The sequence below is a fragment of the Cryptomeria japonica genome, chromosome 2 (genome assembly GCF_030272615.1).
Source record: "Cryptomeria japonica chromosome 2, Sugi_1.0, whole genome shotgun sequence".
In the NCBI taxonomy this organism is placed as follows: Eukaryota; Viridiplantae; Streptophyta; class Pinopsida; order Cupressales; family Cupressaceae; genus Cryptomeria; species Cryptomeria japonica.
The window spans coordinates 676,241,429-676,267,986 of NC_081406.1; the positions used below are offsets into that span (position 1 = coordinate 676,241,429).

Here is a 26,558-nt window from a genome sequence, read left to right on the forward strand (position 1 = left end):
ATTGTATCGCTTTCCATATTCATAAAACCTATTTTTTAGTTAAACAATAATATTATTTATTTATAATTTGATATAATAGATTTTTTTTGGGATGCTATAGTAACACATTTTTAATTGTATAGAGTTTCTAAAGATGTATTATAACACAAAAATGGTGTATGCAAAAATTCACAATCCATAATCTATGCAAGGTGTGTATTTATGATCATATTGATCACTTTGGATAACCTCCTAACTAATAAGAACATAATCATTAGCTCGCCCATCATTAGTTTGCACTTTATGAGGAGATTGTCTAGCAACCCAAAGAGGATAAATAACCAAGAAAATAATAATGAACGCAATAGTGTGGTTCATATCAATAATATTGTTGTCACTTGCCAAACTCCCCAAATTGAATAAGAGGGTAGCCAATTCAACTTTCCATCACTTGATAGGATTTTTCCATTAGAACATGTGAATAGTTGGATTTTGGCTACTAAGCAAAGGCATAGTAAAATGTGTTGTTTTAAGTGCATGTCATCACTTTTGGAGCAAGGTAGATTTAACACATCACGATAACAAGTGAACAATATTTGATTTAATATAAAGAAGATTATCATCCATAGTGGGTGTTTGACAAGTTGAGATAAATGATCCTTTGAGTGTGACACATTTGGTTGCTTTGAATATGAACTGATTCCTTCAAATAGTATGGAAGATCTACCATAATGTATAAATATTTTTGTGCATGAGTGATTTTTTTGGCTAAATTCAACACACACCTAAGGAGGCTACAACAAGATCCAAAAAAAGGCCAACAAGGGAAAGATAAGCCAAGGAACTTGACCCAAATAGGGACCCACACGACTCTCTCCTTAAAGATGACAAAATCATAGGTCTAGGGTGAAAAAACTAGCATAAAGCTACACATATACCATGAGGCATGCTTGAGAATGACTTTAATATCACTAGGATCAACAAATCTAAAAATGATTTTTTTTTTTAGTGAAGCTTTGGATAACATCATGATATATCCCATAAGAAGCCTAAAACTTATTAGCCTTTTCAAAGAACATGCTTTTCGAAAGAACCTTCCCAATATTAAGCAATTAAAATAAAAATTTCTTTCTATTTACAAGTACTATCAAATTTTAAAATAGACAAAACTATATTACAAACGATTTAGAAATCATATTTATTGAAATACTATCAAAACAAACTTCTAAAAACAATTTTAAAGAAGAATTTTTAAAATACATTTTTAAATAAATAACATCAACATTAACTTTTAAACATTAAAAAATGGAAATCATTTAAAAATTAACAAACAAAACTATAATATTACTTAATAAAAACAATATGAAAAATACAAATAATGAATAGCAAAACTATATTATTTCTTTAAAAAACAATATGAAAAATAAAAAATTGCAAATATAGGAAAGCCTAACACTAAACCCTAGGAGAGCTCCAGAACTCCTTACCCTCATACAACAGAATTTCAATAAAAAGGATTTTCCGCCCACGTCGAGATCGCTAAGAAATTTATCAATGTGACAAGAAAGGCTTCAGCGTCTATGGCAGTCCCACTTGTAATTTTTGACGCCAGCCAACAGTTCTGATATAGTTTCAGTTCATTTCTACATATACAAATATTTCACATAATTGAACTATATAAACCATAAAACCAGTTTTTCATTTGTTGTCGCGGGGCATCTCCCCGTCAATCGAACAAGCTGAGTATCTTTAACAAGCTGAGTATTGGCGGGTAGATACAGATGAAGCATTGGTTAAGGTGAGTTCATATTATCAAATATTTATATTATTCCAATCCAATTCAGATTCCAAAAAATACCAAATGAATGTTTTAATGAGATCAAAAGAGTAACCAAAAGCCGTTTTACTTGGGAAAATGTTGTAGGACCTGTTGCTTCAATAACACCTTAAATCTCTTTTTATTTTGAGCGAATCGATATTTCTGCATTCTGCTTCTTGTTCATTAACTGCTCAATTAAATATGTCAAGAACCTAAATTATTAGGGTTTTTAAAATGCGACAAACACGGTCAATCGATCACACGTTTTCTATCCATTTGGGAACTCAAGTCTTGCAATTTGTTCAGACAATTAGGATTTTGGGTGTTTGTAATTAGAAAAGACTTTTCGAAAAACTGTGTACAAGTTTTCAACTGTTGTTTTTGATTACATATGGTAATCTATGATCAAGAGAATAGGAAAATGTATAAATTAGTAATAGCATTGGAAGGTTTTATCAAATGGTTTGCTGGGTATAAATATTTATAGTTCTACCGTTATATAGTTATTGTCTCTAAGGTTTGGTGGAGAATGCTATAAATATTTATGTGTATTGACCATTTGATAGCACTTTTAGAAGTTGTCACTGATATTTAAAATATATCACTCTTAAAACATAAAATAAATCATAAAGTTATTTTTTTTTGTTATACACATAATTAGAATTAACAGAGTTGTATTTTTTTCTTATGGCATACACATTGGTGGGTGTATCATTAGTTCTTGAATGCATTGAAAATTTAATGCTCGTTTATTAGCACAATCCATTATTATACAATAATGTGTTATATTGTATTATATGTCTTTTTCAATTACATGCTTATCAAAGATTTATTTTCTCCAATCAAGCCTCAACAACCACGTACAAAAGTCCTACAATTTATATCTAGGTTCAACATCTAAAAAAATATAAAAAACAGTAGTAAATAGAGGGATTTGGATAAGGGAAAATATCTATTAAGGGCTTTGTCATGAAAGCCTAATCTAAATATTTAGGAAATAATTGTACAAAATAAACCAAGTTGATTAAAAAATTGTGACATGCCTTCCATAAATGCGGTATCTTCTTTCCACAAGCCTTGACATTTAAAACAAAAACATATAAATTATAGAGTTATTCTATGTAGTGCTTGGCCAATAGAGTTATAAATATTTATGTCTATTTACCCTTCGATAGTGCCTTCATATGTTGTTATTAGTTTGCAATTTTTTTTTTTATCGGTGAAATTGGCTTTAGGGAGCCATACCCTTGTATATTGATTTCAAAATTCAAGTACAATGGTTCGGCTGCTCCACAAGAGGGCCTTTACATTATCAGAAGCTTGTAGGGATAATAGTGGGGTATTAACAGTAAACAAAACAAAAAAACAACATTCACATAATACCCTTAACTATCCTTTAGCCTGAACAGTTTTCCCACCTTCTCCATACCACCATCTTTTGAATTTTCACATTTAGACAACAGATTGAATGGCCAATTGACCTCTGACATTGAGGAGACAAAAGAGCTGACATAGAGAGAAATTTGAAATTGTAATCTTTTTGGAGCTCTTGGTCCCTTAGACTGCTTGGTCTCATGGACGTCTTTAAAATTCATTCATTCATATAGCTTGTTATTTTCTTAGTTAAGTATGATAATTATAGTTAGAAAAAATGATATATAAAGGATTACAAATTATCATAGGAAGTCCTTCTAAATACTAATCTGCCTAAAGGATACATTTGAGCTCAAGCAAAGATGATTTCAAATGATTGCTTGGGTAGCCTCACCTTTTGCCATTCCTTTTTTACATTATATGAGTAAAAGCATTACACCTAGCATGCTTATTAATGTCATACTTGTTTAAGCATGCGAATCACCACATTCTACCAACTAAACATTTAAAATTAGTTCATAATTAAGGCATCCTTTCATATAGAAAGGAATATGCTTGTATAAATGCTTAACACATAGGTTTGGCCATGGAGTTTTCACCAATTGTGAGCATCCTTCTTATACTTGTCATGAAGAGTATAAATGTTTTAACCATTGGAGTGTACAAAATCAGCCAACTCATTTGTGACTACATTCTCCAAATTAGGATTTAGGAAGAGTCTAGCAAATGCTAGCTTGTACCCTTTGTTGATGTTCACATCTCTGTACAGTACTACAGTGCAACCCTCCTTGGAAAAGAAATGATATTAGTGCTATGATATTTTGGAGTCCATGCAAAGGCAAAACGATATGGTGGGATTGTCATTTTTTTCCATCACTCAACACTTGTTTGAAGAAATTTTGTTCAAGATCTTGCTCTTTCTCGTTTATGACAGTTGTCATCTTCTAATCATTGAGTAATTGTCATTATATAGCTCTCCCATGTGTGGCTTATCTATGTTAGTAAAACAAATCACGCTCAAGATGAGCTTAGTGAAACTAAAAAGATATCCACAAGATCCAACCAAGGGTGACAATCCTCTCGGGATTTATTTTGAAATGACTTTTCCAATGTTCCCCTTATTCCCTTATGTATAGTAGGCTCTTCTTGGTGTGGGGCCAAAAATAGGTGGTTCACCACCACAATTTTAGGAATAGATGGGGAAGGAAGGGGCCTTATTGCTTGAGATCCTTTCCTTGTGAAAGGATGACTTGTTCTATAGGCAATTATTTCTTTCTTGTGCTCCAAATCTAATATATTCCAACACTTTAGATGTTGACATGATTGCATCTTTCTTGCCTAGGAAAAATTTGATGTTCATTTCAGGAATACCACACGAATGGGCTTTCATCTGATTGTATGAGCTTGTATATTTCACATCGTTGATCATATCCACTGCAAACCTAAACACATTCCTCACCACTTGGAACTTGTTGCATCATGTCAACATACTTCCACAATAGTGCATTTGGAACTTTTTGAAGCAAGGTTGGTCCATGGTGCTAGAACTGGCTGCCATTGTAATCCCTTTGGCAACAAGTCTGGAAAGCAACATATTCCAAACAAATATATATATATATATATATATATATATATATATATATATATATATATATATATATAAGGAAAACAAGAGAGTTTGTTTATAAAGGAAGACATGAAGAAAAAAACCAAAAGAACTTATCTCCAATCCAAAATCCTCCTTCATGATCTCCTTGGCAGTGAATATATATATATATATATATGGGGAAAACAAGAGAGTTTGTTTATAAAGGAAGAAATGAAGAAAAAAACCAAATGAACTTATCTCCAATCCAAAAAGCTCCTTCATGATCTCCTCGGCAGTGAATGGCTTCTTGCACCCATAGGAATAGCAATCCAACAATTTTGGAATCTTCAATGATCAATCTTTAGGGTTATTTGTGCAATGACAAGCAAGAATGAAAGTTCAGCATGTGTATTTGGTATATGAGTTTTGCTTTCAAAATGAGGTAAAATGAGTTTGATTTCTTGTTTCAAAGTATATAGAGGTAAATTTTAGGGCTAGAGCTCTGGTTTTTTTTGAGCAGTCAACCTAAAGGTCAAAAAAGAAAAAGAGAAGCACTAAATACCAGAGGGTTCATCTTGGGTTGTCTGCAGGTACTGCAGAATGGCCTCAAATTTGCTTGGTCCTGTTGCAGAGTGAACCCAAATAAATCTGGATCCATTCTGCAGGGCCCTGTCTGGATCCACAGGGTATCCAGACCGGGATTGAACCACACCCAAATCTAGGATTTTTCCTAAGTGTACTGGTAACTTGGTGAATATGAATCATCGATGTCAGGAGATGCAATATGTGGTATATGGTTCTCAAAGTTAAAATCACTAGTAGCTGAAGATGGGTGTATTGTAAAATACTAAATGGGACTTAATAATGCTATGATTTATAAATATTTCTGACACAGGGTTCTGCATTAAAGCATTAATGATATTCGTTGATAGTTTTTCACATAAGGGGGCCTACATTAAAGCATCGATAATGTTCAATCAGAGTTGTTACATACTCTGAAATAAAGATTTCTTGAAGAATAAAAGAGAAGAATGTAATGTCCACTTCTCCTCAGTGACCACACGAGAGTTGATTAGCCTATTTCACGTCATTCTGATAGGCTAATTAGGAGATATAAGGGATGATATGCTGCTCACGTCATTAATTTCTATTGGTGGAGAAATAAAAGGTGGAATATTATTTAATGGGATATTATATTATTATTTGGTGAGAAAAGTTACTTAATGTTACAAAATAAAATTATAAAAGTAAAGTGACTTTATTTATAAAAATGATAATAAAGTCATAAATTGACTTTATAAGGAGTAAATAAAATAAAGTGATTTTTAATCCCATATTGAGAGTGGAAGCTCACCAACGGTTTGGGAAGTCTTGATAAAGGAGCCTCGTGCTTCTCCAAGGGGACATTATGTGATTGTTTGATACTTGATATTTCTCCTTAGTTGCTGGTGTGACAGTGACAGCCATTTCTAAGGACGAAACCCCTTGGAGATTTGTCGGTTGGACGGAAACCCAACTCTACTTGTGAGGTGGATTCATTCAGAGTTCATCATTGAGCTTATTTCCAGAATTTTGAGCAGATTTGTGGAAGTTGCAGCTAGGGTTTGGACACAATAATGGAGCCATGTTGCAGGTTGAAGGTTACATGAATTTATATGATATTTCTAGCTTGGGCAACCCCTTGTAGGGCATGTTTGGAAATTATTGCAGAATTGGGTATGTGTTGCATGTATTGTTTGTGAAATTCTGAGTAATTGCAGCATCAAATGTTATTGTAATAATTGCCAAACTTCACCATTCCAATACATGCAACACATACAAGGGTTTACAGTTCCATTGTGGAAGTTCTGTTATTTATATTTATTGCATGTTCTTATCGTTGCATGCACAAGAATATTCAAGATATGAAATAAACACCAAGCATATCTAAACAAATTCATAAATTCCATCAAAATTCAGACAATAAGATATTTCAAAGAAGAAGGTTCAACAAGCCTACAAAAGTAAGGGGGATGAGACACTCTTGAAGAGGTTGCTCTATAAAGCTCCTAGTCTGGTTGTAACGGAAAAGTAATTGAGTGAATATTCAAAACAAAGCTCATCATCACTGAATAATGACTCATTGTTGAACACAATGTACCACTGAGAGGGGGGTGAATTAGTGGTTCATAAGAAATCTTTACCTTTTAAACCAAGCTTTAAGTACCGGTTAACAACCTAAACACTAAGCAATCAAGCCGGTAAGATATGTGAGGATATCAAAAAAGGCAAACACACAAATGCACAACTCACAACACCAGATGTACGAGGAAAACCCAATATGGGAAAAACCTCGGTGAGAAATGTTGCTGGAGTCTACTGCTCCAATCCAGCCCCACAATAGAACAATAGATTACAATGATTTAGGGCACCAACCCAAGGAGCACCAACCCCTGCACCAAGCACCAACTCAGTGTAATACAATGAAATACAACTTGATACAATAATACAACCTTGTTGCAAATGAGTTTTGCAACACCTGATCAACTGATGTTTGCCGGTTACCAACCTTCTCTGTTTCACTGGTTCTTCCACTGCCGGCTATCAGATTACTCTCTCTGATCACTTACCGGTTACTCTCTGCCTTTCTTCTCTTTCTTTGAACCTCACTTTGCACAGTACTACACTTGGATGCCTTCCTAACCTTTCAATCCCTACTGGTACCCTTGATTGTTAAGACTATAACAGTTCACTGGTCACTCTGTCTCTGCCGGTTAGAACCTTTCACTGGTGCAGCCTGCTAACACTCAGACACTTTGATTTTCAGCGAGATATTTCTCAAATTGACTTCTCTCTGCTTGCTCAGACACTCACTCTTCTCACCACTGGCATTTAGCATCAATCCTCTTTAGTCTCGAGTTCATATATTTATATTTGAATGTTCCTGCCAAAAGCAACATTCAAACGGTGGCGTGCTAGGGTTTTCCTCCACCAACTCAATCCGTATCAAATCTGATCGGATCTGCTTTTCTTGAATGATGATCTGCATCACATCAATCAACACCGCCATCTCTTTGCCTTCCAATGTGCGTTTTCTATTTTTAGATGTCTGCAACATGCTTTTCGGCGTTGCTCTGTCAAACACCATTAATGGCTTAGCTGTTTCCTTCAGCAAACGAGCACAAGGATCAAATCGTCTTGCAAGATCAGTTCAATCACCTTGCCACTTTGTCTCCCTCGAGCCGCAACATCCTGCCACCGTCCCATGATTTGTGGGCTCTCCATTAATGCTGACCTACTCGTCAAGTACCACATCGATAAACACATCACTGACCTCTGCGTGCTCACCACCTGGTATCCACCTGTCATCCTTGTCGACATCCACCTATGCTCAGACTGCAAAGTCGATTTGGCATAATATTCAGATTGCTATGTCGGTTTGACGTCCTTCATCGACCAAGACTCACTACCGGTTCAACTCACCTTACCGATATAACCTACTCTTACCAATGGACCTTCATACCTGCTAACCTCTTCTCTGTCGGTGGATCAAGTTGATCTTCCATCAAACATACTGGTCCATCCACTAAGTCCATTTACCGGTTGCATTATACTTCTCTTTGTATACCGGTGATCACATCCCCGTTATCCTTTACTGGCTTACCGGTGGTCCTGGTTACCGGTAGATGCTGCACTTCAAGTGTACCGGTAATCATACCTTTTCTGTCTACTTACACACTCCATCCTTAATACCGTTTGACATCACTACTTAACTTCACCAATACCGGTCATCACTACTTACTCATCAGTGACCATGCCTTACCGGTTGACATCAATGACAACCTAATGCCAACAATAATGGTAGCTGAAATTGTGGAATTAGAAGGAAAAAATTCTTCTTCTAACCACCTTTGAAAAATCTGTGCTAAGAATTACTAAGATTTTCACCTTAAGATATCTTTGGAAAACAGCTCAGTCTAATCTATTTCTTTTTTGAATCTTAAACTTTACTTTCCTGGCCGAAGCTACACTTTCAGCTTTATGTGTTTGGTGCAAAGAAGACCTGCTCTATCTGTCATGAGTGTATTTTACTAGTTTTAGTTTTAAATCTTTGACTGAAAAATAACATATTACAATTGGGATCTGAAGTTTGAATACTGACTGTAACCATGCTTTGCAACTCTAATTGCAGTGAACTATATAATTCAAATTATCAGAGGGTATAGATGGAGATGGAGAAATTGAAGTTTGTTCGGCCTAAATGTGTAGGTGGTCAGTCGGTTCCAACCCCACACCTGTATGTTGCCAACTGTGGACCAGCTCTCGGCCTGTCTCTTGAAACTATTGCAACTGCATTTGGCATATTTGGTACTGTGGCAAGTGTAAACACAGCTGATGAAACTGGCACTCGCGTGATTGTTACATATCACGGTATAGCTCCAGCTGAGGCTGCAAAAGAATCATGGGATGGATATCCCTGCAGTTATTTTGGTGGGCGTGTTTTGCACTTACAATATTCAGTACCGTGTGCACCATGCAAGGTATGGATTTATATTTGCACCTTTTCTGATATCATTTTGCTTGTTAACATTAGTTTTCTCTTTTTGCACCAAGCTTTTCAAATTTTAAAGCAAATTTCTTTGGCTTTTTTCTTTCTTTTTCTGATATCATTTTGCTTATTAACTTTAGTGTTCTCTTTTTGCACCTAAATTTTAAAATTTAAATTTAAAATAAATTTCTTTGGTTTTTTTCTTTCTACTTTTAGTTGTCTGAAATTGAGAAAGAAAGTAACCAATAAGGCTCAGAGATTGCCCAAAGTAATCGATAGGACTGACAAGTGCATGCATGTCCAAAAGACTAAAGAGCAGTGAGGGACCTCTGAATTAGATTAATGCATGAGTATTGATGCCTTATGTTTTTTAAGTGATTTTTTATAATATTTATTTTATTTTATTTTTGGTTTCAGGTAAGTCATTTTATCAAAATAAAGTATTCAGCTTAAAAATATAATTAATTAAATACAAATTGTCCGAAAATATAAATTTATATAACTAAATTTAATTAAATCATTTTCTCTCCGAATGCTTGGACCAAAAATGGGAACATTACATACATGACCTTCATATTCCATCCCATGATTTTTCATGTTTCTTCATGATTCCTCATGTCACTCACATGTCCCTTCATTCCCTAAAGCAAGGAAACTTATTTTAAGACAAAAGAGGACAATTAGAACATTGAGGCATTCCATAATGAATGTATTATCAAAAGAGGCAATTGGAGGCTTGAGTAACTGCTTAAAGTAGGATAATTCAGCTAGTCTTTGAGCCCAACGGAGAAGTTAAGGAGCAACATTGCATCCACTTTCTGTACTTGTTCTTGACCATAAATAATATATAACTAAACAAGCAATTGCTGCTATCAAGTTGGTTGACAAAATCTTACATTTTTGTGGTGACTTCTATCTATTTCCATTATTGTGTTTCTCTGTTCGAACAATATTTGCTCCTCTTATGAACTTCCGTCTGTGTAAACAAGTAGAACAGAAATTTAACTTTCATGTAAATTCTACATAGAATTCTGAGAGTTTATGAATTAATAGTGGAGACTCAGTAATTTTTGTCTTTCAAGTGCCCGATTTCTTTATTTTGTGAGTTTTTGAGGGATTTATTATTTGCTTGGTCAGAAATTCCTATGGGAGCCTCTTGGTCTTCTTCTGTTACTTCGACCGGATATGCTTTGGTCTGTTTCTTTAAGTGGTTGTGATCTTCTGGCATCGGATTCTACCTGAATCTTGCAGGTTTAGGAGATTGATTTTCATCCTTCAATTTACCCTTAGCTAGTGGGGTCGTAAAGCATTTTGCATCCTCTGCTGGTAGTGACTGAGATAAAAAGGTTAGTCAGGTAGTATCAGCTCCAACCAAAAGTACAAATATAATTCAATTAGATGGGATTTAATTGGGGAAAGTTGATAGAATAAGAATGTTTCTTTTCCATTCAGTACCCAAACTGATTTTTTATATTTTACTTTGTAAAATTAGAATAGGGGTTTGGGGGTGGCAGTCCTGTTGTGACCTTTTCACACATCATCCCATTGCAAATGGGGAGCCCCCTGTTTTTGCTTTGCAATCGCAACTGCTAATCACCAGTCTTTTTACAATGAGGAGTTAGAGTTTTTATGTGGTTAGCAAAATCAATCAAGGAGTCAATCATCATAACAGTGTTTGGATGCCATCGAAGTACTTAGAAAGCCCAAAGGATGAAAAACACAACTGCTTAGGGTCAATTTGGACAACTTCCTATTTTTGTGGGATTTTGCTTTTTTTGGCACTTTGGGACCAATCCGGGAAGCAGCTTTTTCGCTTGCTTTTTTGCCTTTTTTCAGCTTTTTTGAAAGCTGACCTAGGATTGGGTTGCTCAGGTCATGGCAATAGGGTTCGTATATTCGAAATGAATTTTTTTTTTCTCTGATGAACTGTGAGTACCAAACTGGTACTGAGAGGGGGGGGGTGAATCAGTATAGACACAAAGACTTTTCCTGAACCGGTTTGACTGCAAACAGTGAACTTAACTGGCAATCACTAACATCGGTTAGAACCAAATTACTACTGGTTAAGCACAATGAGACTGTGAAAGATATAAACCGGAAACACTTATCTTTCCACACAACCTATTCCCTCATTTCCACATTATCCTTGTGCATAAACAGGTAATCTATCATCAGAGATATAATAACTTGCTAAATCAACATGATTCATTGCTTAAACAGGAAATAACAAAGCATCACAGGAAAGAGGCATCACACATGACACACATATTTTTCACGTGGAAACCCAACTGGGAAAAACCATGGTGGGGATGAACACCCACAAGCCGTTTTTAAACTCTTTAGAAGTCCGCTCTGTTAGGAGCCTAGTCCGGTTAAAGACTGTTACAACAGGTTCTGTTAGGAACCGATCCTGTTAGGGATCGCCCGGTTAAGGGATGGCTAGAATACCCAGTTAAGGGTTATACCTGTTAGAGGTTACCTTGTTAGAGGATTTTATGAACTCAATGGCTTTGAGTCACCCTGTTAAAGGATTTACAACAAGCCGGTTAAAGCTACCCTGTTAAGGGATTTTCCAACTGTTGAAGTGGTTAGAGATCAACAAGTATTACAATGATCTGGTAACAGCACACAATGCCAATGCAGATCCGCTTTAGTTCCTTCCTTCTGCATACACACTCTGCAGGTATCACTCTTATCTAGTCTGGCAAGAATCACGTATCTTTGCACTTAGATACACACACAACATTTGCCAACAACTTCAACATGAAACACAACATCGACCTTATAGGAAACAGATAGGTCGGTAACATAAACCCTAAACCCTAAACCTTAGGTTGAGCGATTCAGTTGGTTCAATCCTGACCATTGAACACTTTGCCTTTGAATACAACGGTCTTGAATAGATCTCAAGACATTCTCCATCGTTCGTTCTTCACCGCTTCCTGGAGGTGATAACCCATCACGCGTTCTCCACCGTTTGTAGGGACTTTGCACATTCCCGAGGTAGATAGGATCAATCCCCTTCATGCAAGATCCTTCACGCGCACGAGGCTGACGTGGCAACACGATCTAATCTCCATTACAATGCTAACTCATCACACAATGCCATCGGTTGAATCACTCAGGCTCGAAACACTTCAACCGGAAACCCTGAGGCTGGAACTACCAACCGGTAGTCATACCATATTAAACCTTGATAGAGAACATTCCATATACCGATTCACTTGGACAAACGTACTGCTTCACCTTTTGCACATATACCGGTTCATAACGTTATATCGGTTCACTTTGCCAGTTGCTTAACTTCAATAAACCGGTTCACTCTTCAACATATTACCGGTTCTTTCTTTAGCATATTGACATCAATGACAACATAATATCATCATGTCAACATACTCTGCACATATGCCAACAGTCTTGTTGTGACCTTTTCACACATCATCCCATTGCAAATGGGGAGCCCCCTGTTTTTGCTTTGCAATCGCAACTGCTAATCACCGGTCTTTTTACAATGAGGAGTTAGAGTTTTTAGGTGGTTAGCAAAATCAATCAAGGAGTCAATCATCATAACAGTGTTTGGATGCCATCGAAGTACTTAGAAAGCCCAAAGGATGAAAAACACAATTGCTTAGGGTCAATTTGGACAACTTCCTATTTTTGTGGGATTTTGCTTTTTTTGGCACTTTGGGACCAATCCGGGAAGCGGCTTTTTCGCCTGCTTTTTTGCTTTTTTTTCAGCTTTTTTTAAAGTTGACCTAGGATTGGGTTGCTCAGGTCATGGCAATAGGGTTCCTATATTCTAAATGAATTTTTTTTTTCTCCAAGTATGAAAAGCAATGGAAAATCATTGAAAAATTCATCCAAGTGCTCATGGCAGAAAAGTTTTTAAATGGAGATGGACATGTCTCAAGCCGGTTCAAAGTTTGCCATAAATAGAGATGGCTATGTCCAAGACATCATGAACTCCGCCTAGGCATAAAAGAGAGAATGTCCAAGAGAACGTCCAAGAAAATGCCCAAGAGAATGTCCAAGAAAATGTCCAAGAGACGTCCAAGAGAATGTCCAAGAGAACATCCAAGAAAATGTCTAGGAAAATGTTCAAGAGAATGTCCAAGAAAATGTCCAAGACATCTCCAAGTCCGCCATGAGGAAAATTCCTTGTGCAAATAGCAAATCCGCCCAAGGGGAGAGAAAAAATTCAGAAAATTGGTTAAGTATTGATACCTTGGAAAAAATAAAATTTGAAAATTTGGTTAGTGTCAAGGAAACATCCCAAGACAAGTGCCAACTCCGCCCAAGGAATGATGCAAAATAGCTTAACAAAGTGCAAAGTCCGCCTTGCATACAAACACATCAAGTTTGCCAAAGGGTTAGAAATGGCGTGGAAACACATAAAGTCCACTCAAGCATGGCATCACAAATCCAAAGTCTGCCCTGCAAAGAGAAAAGATGTCATAAGCTAAATGAAGTCCACTCCTTCCAAAAGATTGTCCAAGCAGCCAACAACTCCGCCCAAGACGACATAAGCTAAGTGAAGTCCGACCTAGGCATAAAGGAAAGTGGCTTGCTGATGCTAAAGTTCGCCCGATGATCAAAATGGCTCGCTGATGCTGAAGTCCGCCATGCACAATGTCCAAGACACAACGAAGTCCACCTTGGCACTTGGTCAAAACGTCTAAGCAAACATGAACTCTGCCAAGAAATGGCTGGACAATCATCAACTCCACCTCCCAAACAAGAAGTCCGCCTTGGCATTTGGTAAAACGTCTAAACAAAGATCAAGTCCACCAAGACATGGCTGGACAATCATCAACTCCACCTCCCAAACAAGAATTTGCTTGCCAATGAGGAAGTCCGCTCAAGCATAATAGAAGGATGGCCACCTTTACACTTAGATAAAATTGGCATGATGAAAGGGTAGAAAATTCGCCAAGAAGAGAGAGAAATTGACATAATGAAAGGGTAGAAAAGCTGCCAAAGAGAAATATGAAATGGCACAACACATGACGAAGTCCGCCATGAATGAAGATTTGACCAGGTTTGGAAGTCAAGGAAATTTGTCCAACACTTAGAATATTTTTCAAAATTCGCCCAACACTTAGAAAATTTCCTAAATACATGAAGAATTTAAAAAGATTCCTTGCCAAAACATGGACAAGATGAAGACAAGGTGAAGTGGCACCATGGGACAAAAATAGAAACTTTCTTTTGAGGTCTTTTGAAGGGATTAAGTTGCTATGAGAAGGAGATCAGGTTCGATGAATCCATAAAAGAAGTAAAGATGCTAAATTGATCGAACTTTTTAACCTTATATCGATGTCAACATCACATTTCACTTTCATTCTTTCTCAAGTTTGGAAATTGAAGAGCTCTCTCTCCCAAGTTCAAGGAAGGAATATTTTCAAAGACATTAAGTGGATTTTTGAGCAAAGGAAGAATTTATCAAGAATTTTACCGAGTGTTGGACAGATTTCTTCCATTTTACAGTCTGATTTTTCACAGAAATTTAATCTTATGACAGGCTGAAGGTCAAATTTTAGGACAAAAAAGGTTCAAAATCAGGGTTAAAACTTTAAAGTTTACTTGAAAGTAATGTTAATTTTCCATGTTGCTTGCAGGTAGTAGTCCAAATGAATTTTCAAGCAAATAGGAACTCCCAACCTGAATTCTGAAGGCAAATCCACAGGCAAAGTTCGTCCGAGCATGGAGATGGCCAAAATTTGGCTAGGTATTGAAAGGTCCACGTGAAGGTGTCCGTGTGATAAAATGAAATTGAATAGCCAAAATTTGGCTATGTATGGGAAATACTTCATAGAGAAAATTTCAATTCCCTCCATTGTGGTGAAGGCACAGAGGAATTCTTCTCCAAATTGAAGGCACTTGAAAGAATTTCAAGGCATCAAGAAAGAAAAGTCCTCAGACTTGGTGAAAATATAGAAAGAAATTTTGGAATTCTTGGGGGATTTCATTTACAATCCCAGACCTTTTGAAGCAATCAGGGCAACTTTTTGAAGGATTTCATCTCCTGAAGAATTAAAGACAAGCTCCCAGTTAGAATTAGATGGAGATAAGAGGAGTATTCCAACAAATTTCCATACTTAGACAATTTCTTGACACAAATTGGAGAATTCAGAGGAATAACATCAATCCGGTTCAAGTAGGAGGAATTCCAAAGCAATTAGGAAAGAAAATTTTAATAACTTCCAAGTCTAGACATTTGCTCCAAGGGGAGACTTCCAGACCTCAAAGATTCAAATGCAGGTGAGAAGAAGAGATCAAAATCTTGAAAGGAATCCTAGATCAAAACTAGGAGGAAGCAAGTGCAAAGGACAAAGTCGTCAGCAAGGAAAGATATTCTAAGGCAAGTGCGTGGAAGAAGAGCAAAGTGACCAAGGAGGACATCCAACATGCTAAGGTGGCGCCTCGTCATCTTCCAACCAATTAGATTGTTCCATGTCAACATGTCCAGGTTCAATGAACCTAACTTATCCACAGAGGCTTCTACAAGGCACATTCCATAATGCAACAACTTTCTATTTTATTATTGGTTTATATTTAGCAAGAAGGACAAATGTCTCCAAATTTAATTTTCTCATTGTGAGTGACAAACCCTAATTAGGGTTTTATTTTGTAATCTCAACCGTTGATCGTGGCCATTGAATTGTAATTGAAGAGCCTATAAATTGAGCTTGCCCCTCATTTGTAAAACATGGGAGCATGTTACAAAACATGTTGAGATAAGCAAATTGTTGTTTACAACTGCCAAAAGTAATAAGTAATGCATTGTTCAAATTGATGATGATTACTTCTCTTATTTTGGAGTTTGCATGGTTCTTATCCCTCATCATAGTTTAGATTTTATTTCATGTATGTTAGACGAATGCAAAATTTGATAAGTATTGATTTATGGTGAATCTTCCGCTCATACTTTTGATGAACAAATGTTTTTTGTTCATTGTGTAAAGTTAGTCTAAGTTTACTTTGTGAATGCTTAACTTCTGTCTAGATAAATATTGTTCGATTTGATGGTAGTTATTCATGACGTGAAAATCATAAGCACACCCCTTGAAGATTGCATCCACTTTGTGTAGTTGTCCTGGCGTGGCGAAGCAAAGCGTGGTTATTGGTTTCACCTAGTCTATACTGTCTCTTGAATTCTTAGTAATAGAATAAACTTCTAAACCCTTATCTCCTTTTCAGTCTTCTTGAAGTCCATGATCCAAGACCCAAATGATAGAGCTTCATTGTCTAGACCTTCATTGTGAATTGAACGAGCCAAGCGTAAGTCCCTTTGTGTACTACTAACATATCACAACACCCATTGAGCTTATCCACACGTCAAGACCTGACAAAAGAACCTTGGAATCACCATATGATCTTCTCGCAATCTTAGCATATGCGGTGATTTTGTTCAAGAGAGGATAGAGTGTCTTTGGACATTTTATTCTGTGTTTGGTGGATAAGAAAATGCACACCAACAAGTCCCTAGAGGGGTTAAGGGGTAGCACCCTTTGCACGTTCGTCATGGGTTCAAGGGTAAGGTCGTTGTCATGCTTCCTATTGCACTATAGGGTAGGGTCGACGATGGAGCCCTCACCACCAAGCCCAAAGTAAGTCCTTCAAGACCACACAAACTTTCATGGTGCATACCATGTTTCATAATTTTATTGATTTCAACTGAGCTCAAAGAACTCAGATGCCACACATATATCAATTTTTTTGTGTATTCAAGACAACATATTCTAGCCTACCTTTATCCACATTACCCCAACTTATCTTGTGGTTTATATGAATGTTACCACATTATGGAAGTATGTTATAATATTTCTTATATTTAGTATTGCGCGTGGGGTTTCTCTTCCATGTTTTCAGTCCTCTTTTTGAGGATTTGCAAAAACAAACTTAAGATATACTTATTTAGCTCTAAGTAGTAACTCCTATAACAAATGGAGAGTCTATGTTTACTAGCACACAAATATTGATCCCTTACTTATGTCAACAAAGAGAGCATGTGAATTCTTTCCCCACATTCCACAAGTCTTCAAAAGTGTAGATCGAAAAGCTGTCTTTGCATAAGACAAGCCTTCCTTTCATCTTCAATCTTTTGGTCATATGTTAAAAAGAAGTTATACGTTGAGATATTGGGTTCGTGGGTCTAGGTGCTCATGTCCGGATTGGGTCTGCCTAGGTTCGGGTTTGTACTTGGGTTCATAGTGGGTGCGCCCTAGGGGCCCCAGGTTCTCTGTGGGTCTGTGTTCGCGGACCCACAAAGAACTTGGGGCCCTTGGGGTGCACCTGGGCGAACCCAGTAGGCCCCTACTATTTTAAAGCGAGTGCCCCCTATCACCCTTGCGTGTAGGGTACCCAGGTGCGAACTCAAGCGAACCAAGTGCGCAACTGGGTTAAGTCACTTAAAAGTGACTTTAAAACAATAAAAAAATATTTTTTGTGCCTTTTTTCATTAAAAAATCCTAATCCCCCCTGCCCCCTTTTAATACATTTGAAACCTAAAACAATTTCATTTGCTCATTCATTCTCTCTTGCTTTCATTTTGGCATTTTGAAGGGCAGGTGATTATTTTTGAAGGAGATCGTTCGTGGAGTGCTTGATGAAGGAGGAGAGCTTGCACAAAGGAGATTTAAGCATGTAAAGTAAGCATTTAACCATATTCTTTGATCTTTTAACGATTTTTTTAAAGTTTTATTTATTTATTTTTAAATTTTTTTTAGAAAAAAGGTAAGCAAGTTCTACTATTTTTATAATTTTTTTTATACTTCCATTAGCTTTTACATTGTGTAATCTTGCATTTTTAAAAATCTTTCTAATTTTAAAATGTTTAATTTCTTATAATAGCAAAAAAAAACAAAATGGCAACAAGTTTGAGTTCAGTGGGTGGAGATTACAAGACTCAAAACCAAAACTTTAAAGTTGATAAAGGATCTCGTATATGGAATTATACACAATACTTCAACAACTTCCAGGGGGTGGGGGATATGAATGGAATTGTATTTTTTTGTAAAACCAATTATAGGTGCTTGTATTATCACGTCACTTTTGTGGCCTTGCTGGGAAAGGGATTAAAATGTGTGAAGGGCCAGATCAGCAAGGGTTGTCTGCAACACAAATAGCAAGATTCATTAGAGAACAAGAAGACTCTGATCAAGCTATAGCAAGAGAAAAACTAAGAGCTAATTCATCTGCAAGCAAAACACCAATGCCTTTACCTAAAGATCATATGCTACTAGAAAAGGCCTCCCATCATCCTTTCTTGGAGATACTTGTCATGCAAGATGAAGTTCAAGTAGAAAATCCCTTTCTTTCACGCAAAAGAGGTCCATTGGACAAAGCATTTAAAATGGAAACAAGAGACATTGTAGAGAAAAAAATTGTATGTTGCCTCTATGCCAATGGTCTTCCTTTCAACTTGGTAAGATCACTGTATTGGCGGGAGATGGTGACGACAATCAATAATGCACCTTCTGGTTTCACAAGTCCTAGGTATGAAAAGGTGTGCACCACCTTATTGGCAAGAGAGAAGAATTTTGTAAATATATCATTGAAACCGATTAGAGATTTGGGGGTTGATTCAGGTGTTTCTATTGTTTTTGATGGATGGAAAGATTGCAAAAACCATCCATTAATAAATGTTATTGCAGTGTCCCCCAAAGGCCAAAGGGGCAATGTTTTTGAGGGCAGTTGATTGTGAGGGGTAGCTTAAAGATGCAAAGTTCATTTCCAGATTCCTCTTTGATTCCATAGTTATGGTGGGACATGAAAATGTTGTCCAAGTCATTATAGACAACGCAAAGGTTTGTAGGGCTGCAGGTGCTTTGGTTGAGCAAAGATATTCACACATTTTTTGGACACCATGCATCGTACACTCCCTCAACTTGGTGATGCAAGCAATTGGCACTCAAATAGAGTGGGTGTGAAGGATATCTACCAAGAGGGTGAGGAGATCCAAATGTTTGTGAAAAACAATCATGTCACAAGCCACTTTTAGGAGTTTCTTGAGGTTGGAATTGCTGAAGGTAAATTTAAATTATCTATTTAATTTTATTTATGCCATGTTTATTTTTATTTTATATTTTTAAATGTGTTATTTACACATCTTTTACATTAACCTAGGTTGCTGAGACCTAACTTGCATCACATACAATAGTGACAAGATGACTTTTGAAGGTCAAACAAGCATTGAGTGCCATGGTTATTAGTAACAAATGGGGAGTTTGGAAACAATCATATTCAGAAAGGGCCCAAAAGGTTAAGTCATTGAAACTGGAAGACTCTTGGTGGGATCATGTGGAATATGTATTGAATTTCACCGAGCCTATCATGAGTATGATCAGGTATACTGATACAGATGCAGCATGTTTGGGGGAAGTCTATAATGGCATGGACACATGATTGAAAAAATCAAAGTCATAATAGCAAGAAAAAGAGAATGACCCCGAAGAAGTATTTTTCAAAAGGGTGGAAAAAGTCAATTCTCCATTGGTGGAACAAGATGACCATGCTATTGCACCTCCTTGCATGTGCTTTATCTCCCATGTATTATAGCAATGAAGTACTTTCTTTGCTAGGGAGAAATAAACCATATAGAGATTCTGAAGTTGCTACTAGGTACATGCAGGCATTTGCTGGACTCTTCACAGATCTTGAAGTGGTGGAAAGTCTTAGGAATGAGTTTGGTTTGTTTATCTCAGGAAGAAATCATAGTCCTTGTGCCATTAATGACCAATCCAAAATAGATGGTACTACATGGTGGTACCTCCATGGTCAAGATTATATGTTCCTCCAACCTCTTGCAATCAAGATACTATCACAACTGCAAGTAAGTTTTTTTTTCTTTTAAATTTTAACATTTGTATTGTAGACTTTAGAATTTAACATTCTTTAATTTATTTTGCATTTTTTAATTTTAAGTTTTGTTGGTTTTCTTTCCAATTTCAACAGGTTTCAAGTTCTTCCATTGCTGAACGGAATTGGAGTACATACTCCTTTATCCACTCAGTGAAACGTAACCGGTTGGCTTCAAAAAGATTAGAAGACTTGGTTTATATTCATACCAATTTGCGTCTTCTAACACATAAGGAACAACAATAAAAGGAAGGGTCAATGAAGCATTGGGATGTAACCCTTTAGTGTACCGACTTGGATGCAACTATTGATGATTTGGCTAGAGTCACTATGGATGATGATGATGAGATACCTATAGCTGATGCACCTAGTGGGAGTGGGAATGGCACTGCTTTGGGTTCAAATGATTTTGAATTTGAACTTGGAGCAAATGATGATGATCTTAATCTAGATCCTTTTGATGATTGATGAAGATAGAAGATAATTATTATTTTTGATTGTCAATTTTGTAATTGTAATGATTTTCATTTGAATCGTGAACCTGAACATACATGAATCTATGATACATTGATATATATTATATGGCATATGACATAATATGATATTATTGAAATTCTGAACTATCAATTGACATTTGACATTGATCAATGATGAAGTAGCATACTATTAAATGTATTTAGATTTATAATTTTGTATATTTCTATAAATTTTTGCATATTTGTATGTGTGTGTGTGTGTGTGCGGATGAACCCAACCCACAAACCCAAAAGGCAAATTTTTTTTTGTCCAAACCCACGAACCAAGTTTGCGTCCCTGAACCTGAACTGGTAACTTAGGTTTTATAAGGTCAAGTGTACTTTTGATTTTTACTGCTTAGTCTGAGTCTGAGTCTGAGTCCGAGTCTCTTTTTTCTTTTTTTTTTTTAAATTTCTCATTTTTACAGCTGAGTGTGACTGATGGCTGAGTCCCAGTGATGGGATTTGCCAGGTTTGACAAGTATGACCAGACTTGCCAAGTACCCAGGTCCCAATTCCGCTGGTCTTGGATGGATTAAACTGGCTTGGGTCTCACCGATTCTAGGCAAGTTTCTGCAAGTCCTGTATGCCTGATTTAAGATGACATCTCACCTTTTGTGTATCATGAGGCTTATTTTATCATAGCTGTTATTATGTATTCCTGTCAATGTAACTTTATTAGGTTTATGTTAACTTGAATAATTTTTTGTTTTTAGTCTCATTGACCTATTTACTTCACCTGTGGCCAGTCGTAATTTTTTTATGATTTTATTTTATGAGATCTTTATCTAATCCAATCCTATTGTTAAATTAGAATATAGCAGTTAGATTTGGACTATAGTTTTTGATCATTATGGCTACTTTCAGGTGGAATATATTTTATATACAATTATGACGAAGACAAAGGCAATTTATGTTTTCAATACATGTTTTGTTGGCATGAATTTTCTTCAAGGTAATTGAGAGTTCAAATTTGCAAGCATGACTAGTCCTTTGAAAGTTCTAATCATGGTGCTTTGTGGTGCTTATTTTGGACTATTGACTGCCTCTGCTTCATAAATGTTCGTTTGCAATCTCTTTGTATAACCGTTTTAAGAGTTATATCATTCTTTAAAATTTTAGATGAAGTGAAGGGTATAAAGAAATTTCATGGAATTTACTGTCTTTTTTCTTTGGTGTCAATTGAAAGATTTAATTAGGAATTGGCTATCTAACAGATGCAATTTGATTTTAGGTTGAAGGAACATTACGAGTATTTACAGTGGCTTCAGAGATGGGCATTCCTGGGCTTTATTTAATTCCTAACTTTATTTCAAAACAAGAAGAACATGTAAGTTTAGGATGTCTGTAGAATGTTTAGATTTTTGTTATTCACGACAAGAATATGAAATTACTTCACTGGATGCTATGTTGCAGCAAAAGACTGCATCCTTGAAGTTCCGTGACTTTCCTTGGTTTGATGCATCATAGCGTGTTAGATTCTCTTATAACCTCTACTACTGCTTATTGATGCTATGTACTCTAATTGATTTCTTTAGAAACTTCTTGCAGCGGTGGATGAAAGGCCCTGGCAAGGGCTTTTGAAACGGAGAGTTCAACATTATGGTTACGAGTTCATGTATAAAGTGAGACATTGGCCTTTGACTTTTTACTTTGTTAAAAAATTCCATCTTTGTTAATTTATAATGTTAATTCAAATGACACAAATATGCCCATAATGCAGATAATTGCTTGTGTCACACCCAGTATTTACCTTCTCACATTTTAGTATTGAACAGTGTTACAAGATTTGTGAGCAGCATGAAATGAGTCCCAGGGACTTGGATCTGGTTCCTGGCTAGTTTGGTCAGAATTGCTGAGTCTGCCACACATACAGGACTTGTCAATTCCCGAGCCTCAGATTCAGCCTTTAGAATAGAGGTGGAAAAACAAAAAAAACCTAAAACCTAAAACTTTAAAAAGGACCCACATCACTTCTAAATTCTATATTCATTTCATTTGCAAACACAAACAAGTAGGAAACAAGAGCATTTGAAGCTAAAATACAATCTGTTGAAGCAAAAACAAAAAATTATATTGGCACCAAACATAGTTATGGCTTAATTACTACTCTATGTGTAATGTCCCCTACCAGGTTTAGGCCTGTTTCAACCATAATTAATCTATTTCAATATACTTATGACTTGAACTAAATTGATTAGGAGACAAATCTATCTTAACATGAATCAAATCTGTGATATTCTATAGTTCAATTAATTTATCAATTTTAATAAGTAAATTATTCATCTACCATACTAGATAATTAATTTTATCATCCATAATTCTTAATGCAAAGTTCAATCCTTGTTACTACTCCAGTTTTAAGGAAGGAGGAGATGACTATGTTATTAGAATATTGTAATGTTTCTTTAAGGTCATCTTAGTCGTCTTTAGTTAGTTTCTATTTTCAGCTTTAGTTTATGATTGTTTCTTTTAGAAACATTGTCTCTTGTAAATTCTTTATATAGAGCTATCGCTCTTTTGTTTAATAACATCGAATATTTTAACATGGTATTAGAGTGGGCCAATGAAATTTCATAAAATTTGGTGATTTTTTTTCCAAAAATTTGTTTTTTCAATTTTTTATAAATCGTTGGAGGTTTTGTTGAAATCTTTGCAGAATTTCGTGGGCTCTTTTGGAGCTATAATTCGAAATTTTTGTGGGTTTGTAGACCTGTGTTCATGGGCAGTTTGGGTGCTGTGTTTGAAGATCGTGGAGGTTTTCTTCTGTTTTTTCGTGCCCACGGATTTTTTGGTTTTTGTTTGTTTGTGACTGTGGTGTTTTAGATTTGCAACCCGCATTTGTATTCTGCATCTTGCGACCTAGGGTTTCAGATCCTCTATACTTGCGGTCGAGGGCTTCGTAGAGTCGGGCCTTGTTCGATGTCTTCATCTCCCTGCAACAATGCGACTAGGGCACACAATCTAATTCAAAACTTAAAATTTATTTAAAAAAAAAACTTTAAAGTTCTTAAAAAACTTGAAAAATCTTGAAAAATTGAGAAAAATGAAGATTCACCCACCTTTGGTGGCTAAATCTGCCTTCACCAATGATTCCTAAGCCTTTGGTGTGTGTCTCACTCCTCTGTAGACTTCACCTTTCAAGAAAAATGCAGCAACCTTCAAATAAGCTTGGAGGAAAAAATGGTGAAAAATGCAAGTTTTGTGATGAAAAATGAGTGAAATGATCAAAAGGAAGGATAGATAGGGCGAAATTAGGGTAAATTTCTGAGTGCGGGACCCTTTTTTGGGCACCCATGATGTCGGGTATGCCTGGATTTCTCTGGGTACACCCCAAATTCATCCAAGGTTCGACCTGGGTGCTTGGATTTGCTGTGGGCGAAACCCACAGCGAATCCGGGTGCTCGGGCTAGACCCTAGATGAACCCGAACCTAGATCACACCCGACTTCGAACCCAACCCTCCTTGCATGAATCCAATAACACAGATATAAATAAGTGTTTAAAAATATTCTTCAACAACACTCATATTACTAAATTTGTTCAGTATATTACTAATTTCCATCATATATAAATCAAAATTATAATTTAATGCATACCATAGACCAAAAAGCAAGTTCAACTAGTCATGATTCTTTTTTGAAAACTTACCATTATGAGTGACTGAAATGTGTCTTAGTGTCATTGGGCCAATATTTTGCCTATTTGTGCCAATTCTGATTAGTCCACATAGTCAACATAAGTGCATTGGACCAACATTTTATCCATTGGATTGTCAATTGGCATTTTATACCTAATTTTTTTGAAAGTCATAACTTTGTCATATTGACTCTTGATCCAATTTTTGAGCAGTTTGAAAGCTCTTTTCAAACTTGGTAGTGGTATATTGTTTACAACATTTACAACCTACCTCGGACAGTCTTAGTTTCTCTCAAGATGGAGATGGTTCTAGGGGACCTTGTGTTGATGGGACACAATCACTAGTCATTTATATCATCTATAGAGATAGCTTTGAAGTTTAAGGGTTTATTGTGAATTGCTTGTGGGACTAAAAAGACTCCCTCTACCAAGGAAGATAAGGATGTATTTTACAACAATGTAGATCAAGATGCTAGTATTTTATTGATGCTCATTTCACTTGATCTTCATGCTTACCTCAAAGACAATGATTCCTTGAATGATATATTGTTTAGAGGCGTTTGAAAATGATATTTTTCAATCTAAAAAATTGATTGATAGGTTGGGAAATCTCAATTTAGATATTTTAGAAATGTTTGTTGAGTATTGTTTGCGTACTTTAACTACTATTGCTATTCACAATCCTTGAAATATTATTAGTGATGAGCATGCTCATGTTGATGCTAATTGGGATGATATCATGTTGAGGGTCAATTTATGGTGAAGGAAACGATGTCTTTTAACAGTCTCTTAGAATACTGGCAAAGGGGGGAAGAAGAAGAAATGTTTTCACTTTGGCAAAGGAAGGCATTATTTAACTAAGTGCTTTAGAAAGCAAGAGGAAAAGAGACACTAAGTGTTATTGTTTGTCATAAAGAAGGGTCATTGAGGGATCCAATCATTACTTGGAGGATATAGGAGGCATTGTTGTTGTCAATGCATGCAATATAGAGCATGCATAAGTTCTTGAAGATATGATCACTAGAGATTTTAAACAATTTGGCTTTATTTGTGGTGGACTTACATGGGGCCATTTGGCCCCAATCATTGATGGTCTCCTCTACTATGGATGGTCGTGGGTGCCAGGATTTTAAAATTTGGCAAGTGCTTGTGTGTTTTTGTAGTAGTTGAGTAACTTGTGCATGATTCATGACATGAATCTGCTGCAGAAACTTCGTATTATTGCACTAACTATTTGGCATTTCTTTGCAGAGACTTGCTCAGACTTGTTAAATGTGACGAGAACTTGGCTGCTGCACAAAATCCTGCATACACCCTTATTTTTTTTTTCAATTATTGGCCTTTTTATCTTAAGCAATTTGGATCCCAGCAGTGTTAGTTAATTGTTAAATGATCGGAAGGAGTTGATTGACAGTTGGTTAAAACATAAAAATGATAAAATTCTGAAAAAAAGTTTCTGCCCCTAGACCTTCCTTTGGTTTTGAAAAGCAAAAAAAATAAATTTTCCTCCATTTTTATGAATATTTCAGCATTTTTAATTTTATCAAACTCCATTTTTATTTTTTATTTGCCAAGTAAATCCTCATTCTGAGCAATGCTACTATTATCAGTAGACTTGTTCTCTATATTCGTTCTTTACGCATATCATGGATTATTTAAATTTATTTTGCGAAGTTACCAATTCGCCCTCAAATTTGCTTGGATATTGGGTTGGCCTACCTGTTGATCTGCACAAGCATGTGGATAATACACTGGATTTGTCTTGGACAAACCTGATGGAACCTGACTAAATCCATAACAAACACACATGTAAATATGGAGTTTTTATATATTTTTAATGAAAAAATCTGATTTTTGTTGCTAACGTGGGTTCAAATCTTTAGAAATTTCTGTGACCACCGATCATTCGATGTTTACTGTTGGCAGGGCATTGTATCTGCCATGTTTATTTTTTCAATCTTTGTTTCACCAAAATGTTAATAGGGTGATGACTATTTTTGTGTCCAAGAGGCCATTTTCCAGTTCACTTAACATGGTTTCCCTGGGAAACAGGCTGTAAAACACCCAACAAACAAGGCATGTGATAGATCATGGTGCTGATGTTATTCCCCCATTTATTCTTTGCCACTCATTCTTTCGAAATCTAATCTTCTACAATTAACCTTCCCTCCTATTTAACTGCATTCTCTCTTATCCTTAGTTCAAGTACGCCTCAAATCTTCTTCCTTGCATGCCATTAGGCACCTTATAAATATGT

At 36.1% G+C, this 26,558-nt stretch overlaps 1 protein-coding gene across 4 annotated transcripts in view; it reads left to right on the top strand.

The window, feature by feature from the left end:
* The first annotated feature begins 1,429 nt into the window (after window positions 1–1,429).
* LOC131060597 (alkylated DNA repair protein ALKBH8 homolog) overlaps window positions 1,430–26,558 on the top strand; it is a 73,359-nt gene continuing 48,230 nt past the window's right edge. For 2 of the 4 annotated variants that reach the window (XM_057993888.2, XM_057993889.2), the window contains exons 1-4: window positions 1,431–1,777; window positions 8,932–9,280; window positions 21,898–21,993; window positions 22,202–22,288. In XM_057993888.2, the coding sequence (XP_057849871.1) occupies window positions 8,966–9,280; window positions 21,898–21,993; window positions 22,202–22,288 (498 nt within the window). In that variant the 5' untranslated portion in view covers window positions 1,431–1,777; window positions 8,932–8,965. Of the gene's footprint in view, window positions 1,778–8,931; window positions 9,281–21,897; window positions 21,994–22,201; window positions 22,289–26,558 lie in introns of all 4 variants that reach the window. The other 2 variants (XM_057993890.2, XM_057993891.2) reach the window with 2 other exon arrangements.